The following is a 6,231-nucleotide window of genomic DNA, read 5'->3' on the forward strand; positions in this document are numbered from 1 at the left end:
GGCAGAGATCAGGGATTCCCAGTGGTGGAAGGCAGCGACGGGCGCTTCCGTGTTTCTCCGTCGGGGCAGAAAAGCCAAGTCCGTGATCCAGAATCCAAATCCATAGAGCAATCCAGAAGTCAGTAATCCAGGAAATCCAGTCAATAAACAAGGCAGAGTTACCAGTCAGGGAGCGGGCAGAGACGAATATCCAGGTCCAGAAATACAAGGTCGACCGCAGGCAGGCAGAAAAACAAAGGCTGGATACATGCAGGGATGAACCAAGACGATCTGGCAAAGAGAAGTTGTCACACACAGGTATTTAAAGAGCGCCACGCAGGTGAAGCGCATCAGCAATCAGGTTGGGTGAAAGGGGGATGCGTTCGGGGACAGCTGGGAAATCCGAACCTCATTAGATGAATCATGACAGCTTGTAAGGAAAACTAGCACACTCACCGGACATTTGCAGGGCTTCTGTACTCTCAATCTATTTCCCCTTTTTCCACTCTGTCGTGTTGGACAGTTGATATCAAACAGACAGGGCTGATCTGCCCACCGCTCCACCATCCGCTCCTCTCTCTGGATGGTCCACCTACGAAGATTTATCAGGTTTACCAAGGTTCTTGATTTTAACTAACACTTTAGCACGGTGGCAACAAGCACTCACCAGCTCACCTGCACCCCCTCATGATGCAGCAGAGTACTGTCGGCCTCACTTTATTACTTTTCTGTGCAGTTTATTGTCCAATCAGCGGGTATAATTATGTCACAGACTTACATCAAAAGCATTACACAGACTGTAAAAAGTCATTGTTAATAACAAATCTTTCTGTAAACTTTATATTGCTGACATACTGAGAAACAGAAACGGGTGCGTGCATACAACCCGGCGTGTCTGGGATCGTGCGTTTAGAGATGAGGCTCGGCTCACCGCTTCCTCATCTCAGGTTTCTTCTGTATATTTGATCTGGAAATACACAAATTCAGCAAATTTACTTAAAATAATGTTTCCAATTATTGGAGTCATACAGAAAACACATTTGTAACAGACCAGTGGACAAATATTAAAATTATATTATGTGATAAGTATTAGTTTTTTGTATTGTGAATGATAGGTGAGGCTCTGCATGTCACTGCCCAAAACAGCAACTGTGAACTTGTCTTTGCATTGTTGAACCCTTCGTGCCGCCACATGTCTGTGCTACGCAATGTTGATTTCATTGTTAACCATGAAAATGACTACAAATCTTGAAATCTGAAATATTTTAAAAAAATTAGTGCTGGGCAATGATTAAAATTTTTAATCGCGATTAATCGCATGACATGCTGCGATTAATCGCGATTAATAGCATTGTTACGCGCAAAATGTCTCTTTCCTTTAAAAGAAGGCCTACAGCTATATAAAGAAAATGCAGTAAATTTTGGTTTACTAACACACATCAGGGGTGTTTAACCTGCGACTCTGGACCTTCCACAATGCCTCTAAATATGTGGCTAAAATATTGTTTTAAATCTATCTTTCTTGTCATTAGGTTGGAAACCAGGGACTTTTTTTTTTCTTTTACAGCATTTTCCACAAATATCTACATCCGTTAGAAGACAGTCTGTTTATTCTCTTTTTATAAAGGTTTTATGTTTTTCCTTTATTTTAAAACCTTAAAAATCGAAATGAAAAATGTGGTTCTTCAAAAATTACAAATATCCTATGGTGGCTCTTCATTAAAAATATATATTAAGTTTCCTTTTTGTGTCTCTAAAGGAGTTTTATTTAGCTGGCTGAGGGAAAAATGTCTCTTTGGATTGGAAAGGCTGCAGACCCCTGCACTAAACACATAAACAGGTTTAGCAGCAGTTTTCTCTTTAAACACCAACAGTTAAAATATTTCTTCATATGTATTTATAAAACTGAATATTTATGAGAAGGAAGGATGAAATGTTCAGGATTTACTAACTAAAAGGTAAAAAATCAGCAGGATGGATTTAAAGCTGTGAAGCTGCTTCCTTCTAAACACAGAAGGAACAATATGTGATGAATATCAGCATCAGGTGAACAGACAGAAAGCAGGATTAGAATCTCACAGCTTCTAGATCAGGGATGGGCAACTTTGATAATCAAGAGGGCCAAAGAAATTCTACACTCACTGCCTGAGGGCCAGATTGTGATCGTGTAGGTCACTGAAACCCCAATCGCTCAATTTTAATTACAAAACTAATGTAATGAAAAACAGACAATTTATCAGTTACCAATTTTTTATTAAACCCATTTTTTTCAGCATATTCAAATGTGTTTTGTAATGCTTCAGTTCATTTCATGAACTTAACACAAAAACTCTACATTTGTGTGTTGTGTGTGATATATCAGTGCAGTAGGGTCTCAGAGAAATCATTCAATAACAGTAATATAATAACATTAGCACTGTAAATCAAGTGGAACAATGTTCAAGCTACTTCAAACAAGAACATTTTATCTCAAATAACAGTTGGATCCGTATAAAGTTCTGTTTTAATGCTTATTTCTGCATTAATGTTATGTCTTAATGAGATACTTGTGGCCTCTCCTGCAGATGTACAATGGACTGAATGTCAATGTCAATATTTGTGCATCCAATCTGCATGAGGTGGAACAGAGTTTCATCTGTCAGCCTGTTTCTCTCTTTTGATTTGATGTGCTTCATTGTTGAAAAGTTGCTCTCACAAATGTAAGTGCTACCAAACATGCTGGCCATTGAGAGCGCGAAATCCCTCAGGAGTGGAAAGCGGGACTCCGGTAGCAACCTCCAAAATAAAATCCCTCTTTCATTGCCTTTTGCTTGGAAGAAGGGGTCTGACTGTAGCTCGCACAGTTCAAGCTGCAGCTCTGGAGGCTGCTCACTGACAGTAGCAGAGAGGGGGTCAGTGAACAACGCAATTTGCGGCTGCATGGCGTAGAAATCTTGAAAACGGTTCTTGAACTGCTCCTGCAGAGTTTCAATGTCGGCTCTATACTTGTGAAACGTTTTGTTGCATTCGGGGACATCTCTACGCATCTCTTCACAGGCGGGAAAGTGAGCCAGGTTTGGGTGGCTGAATGAAAAGCCCTCTTTGAACAGGACTAGTTTACGCTGAAAAGCATTCATGTGCGCAAATAGATCCGACACAGTTTGGTCTCTTCCCTGCAACTGTGCATTCAGGTGATTAAGATGCGAGGTTATATCCACAAGGAAGGCCATGTCACAGAGAAAATCTGTGTCTCTGAGTTTATTGCAGTAAGCACTTGTATCACATTTAATACTGTCCTCCAAGAACACCGGGATTTCTGTGCGAAGCGCAAAAAACCTCTCCAGGCACTTCCAGCGGCTCATCCATCTTATGTCAGTGTGCATCTGTAAATCCCCATAAGCGGCATTCACTTCATCCAAAAAAGCTACAAACTTCCTGTGATTGAGAGACCTGTTTCCTCCTCGAATGAGATTTGTAACTTTAGTTACTAAATCCATGACGTGACTGAAGTCCATTGCCTTAGCGCAGAGTGCCTCCTGTAAAATTAATTGTGATTTTTAGTCTAATAGCCCAATAATAATATTCACATAATACCCACTTGTAACCATATCAATTGCCTATTAATTATTAGTTTGACCGGGACAGCATTACTCACCTGATGTATGATACAGTGTAGTATCGGACATTCCACACCGCTCTGTCGAAGAAGTCCCGCAAATCCAGAACGTCGTCCTTGCATTGATGGTGCGCCATCTGTCACGACAGCTGAAAGCTTGTCAAAGCCCCCGTGCTCACATATGACACTTTCAACTGCGGTGAAAATGTCCTTGCCCTTCGTCGTGTCATGCAAAGACACCAATTTCAGTAACTCCTCGTGCACTTGAAATGAACCGTCGATGGTCCTGGAGTAAATGAGAAGCTGGCTGACATCCGTCGCATCTGTACTCTCGTCCAATGCTAATGAGAAATACTTGCAATTATGCATGACTTGTTTTAACTTTCCATCGACATGACTTTGAATGTCAAAAATCCTCCGCGTAACTGTGCGCCGGGACAGGGAGACTGTTTCAAAGTTCTTAGCCATGTTGTCATCTCCAAAAGCTTTAGCCATCTCGACTGCACATCGCTTCACCATTTCGCCATCTGACAGGGGCTTCTTTGCTTTAGCAAGCGCGAGGGAAACGGCATAAGATGCCCTGAGAGAGGATTGTTGTGTTGCCATCGCTTTGGTAAAAATGCTCTGCTGTTGTTGTATTTTTCCTTTGAGGTCAGCCACAATAGCAGCTCTTGCAGCTCCGGTGTACTTGTCATATTTTTCTTTGTGCGTAGTGTTGTAATGGCGACTCAAGTTGAAATCTTTCATGGCGGATTTTGTTTCCAGGCAAACTAAACACATGGGTTTACCTTTGAACTGAGTAAAAAGATAATCTGTGTCCACCTTGGCTGGAAGACACGGTTTTCTAGATCCAATTTTCTTTTTTTCCCACTCATCTCTCTCTCTTATAGTTGACTGCTGTCAAAGATGCCAGTCCAGAAAAGGCGGAACGATATGCACTGTGCTACGTTAGCTAGCAACTAAAAACATGAGGTCAGTATGTAAGTATTGACCTCTTGTGTTTAGGGGGAGCGCCCTCTGGCGGTTGGTAGTGTAATTACAAGTGGGAAAGGATTAATGGCCCGCTTACAGCTGTACATACGGTATGCTTCCTATGCTTGTGAAATCAGTTTATTTTACATTAGGAAATTGACTTGCGAGCCATACTGAATGAGGATGCGAGCCGGATGCGGCCCGCGGGCCGCCAGTTGCCCATCTCTGTTCTAGATGGTGAGGAGAGAGAAATATTCACAATATGCACAATAACTTCCATCCATGCACCTTCACTGCTTCATTATCCAGATTTTTGGCCTATAAATTCTCTAAACTTTCATTTTTTGTTTGACTGCACCTGCAGCCTCCGCTACCGGGAGTTAAGGGTTAACATCTCGTTCCAGGTGTAGCGTCAGGTCTGTAGATGTAAATATAAACATGTGTGGTATCCACAGAAAGTCCAGAGTCTCAGCTACCAGCTCAGCAAAACCATTTCTATCACCAACAAACACAGTTAAGACTACAAATTATTTAAAGAGCAGCTACACAAAGTCCGAAAATATGTAAACACAGATGCTGTCTCCCCGTGTCCACCCCACGGCATGAACACGAACAAACGGCTCCTCTACTGAAAGCTCACATCTCACAGATTCCACAGCTGGAAATTTCATCTTAATATGACCAAGATTCACCGAACCAGAGGCAGAAGAAGACCCGATTTATGCTTCATGTTTGTAAAAGTGAGAAAGCATGTCTTACCTTTGCTGTCTTACATAAATTAAAACCGTATTTATTAAAAAAAATAATAATACATAAAAAGTTTCCCGTCCAAAAATCACGATGTTCTGCCATCTGCATGTATTTTGACAAAGAGAAAAGTCGGTTCTTCTTCTTCTTTCTTAAGTTCCAGACAGAAAACGTCTCTTCATGTTAATAAACCCGCTCTCTCCTGATTACATCAGATGCACCGCTGCAGCAGGGAAGAGAGACATGGACGCCATGTTTCTGTCATCAAAGCCAGCGGCCAGCAAAAAAAAAAAAAAAAAAAGAAAAAAAAAATTAACGGCATTAATTAAGAGTTGCGTTAATGCGCGATTAACGCGTTAACGTGCCCAGCACTAAAAATATATATATATATATATATATATAAATTTTTAAAAAGTGGAGCAAATGATGAAAAGCTGAAAACAAACACATAAAACAAATCAAACCATTACATCCTAACTAGTGCCCAATGAAGGTAAACTTGTAGCTGCTGACTTAAACAGTGATGTAGATGTTGAAAGGGACAGCCTCAATATTCCCTTTAATTATATTTCACACTCAACTGGCTTTTCTCACCAAATTTAATTTGATTCCTTTAATTTAGTTACAGAAACCAAATTTCCAGAATCATCTCCATCAGTGTTTTCTCCAGTGGTCCATTACAATGGAGAGCATCTACCTGAACTTCGCTCCTGTAATTGACTCTACTTTTTTCTGATGATGGGGTTGCACTGGGCCAGACGTATCAGTGCTGCTGCCCTGTGCTGCACCAGCCAGAGAGCAGCTGCTTGTGGTCAGTAATGCAATCAGATGAGGAGTATCTGGAAAGATACATGTCCAAGTCCACAGTGCCTCCATGCAGTGGAGCCAGATTTAACCCCATTCATGCCTGGGGACACACATTTGCAACAAACCACTTC

General features: G+C 41.3%; 1 protein-coding gene across 1 annotated transcript; it reads right to left on the minus strand.

Moving 5' to 3' along the window:
- Positions 1–2,294: 2,294 nt before the first annotated feature.
- LOC121631526 (general transcription factor II-I repeat domain-containing protein 2A-like) lies at positions 2,295–3,288 on the minus strand. Its single transcript, XM_041972521.1, has one exon. It carries the CDS (start codon positions 3,186–3,188, stop codon positions 2,514–2,516), a length of 675 nt encoding a protein of 224 aa, XP_041828455.1. The 5' UTR covers positions 3,189–3,288; the 3' UTR covers positions 2,295–2,513.
- Positions 3,289–6,231: the final 2,943 nt, after the last annotated feature.

Source organism: Melanotaenia boesemani, chromosome 20 (assembly GCF_017639745.1).
Source record: "Melanotaenia boesemani isolate fMelBoe1 chromosome 20, fMelBoe1.pri, whole genome shotgun sequence".
Taxonomy (NCBI): Eukaryota; Metazoa; Chordata; class Actinopteri; order Atheriniformes; family Melanotaeniidae; genus Melanotaenia; species Melanotaenia boesemani.

Excerpts from the sequence above, each read along its gene's own strand:
- LOC121631526 (XM_041972521.1), bottom strand. The coding sequence starts at position 3,188 with ATGGCCTTCCTTGTGGATATAACCTCGCATCTTAATCACCTGAATGCA.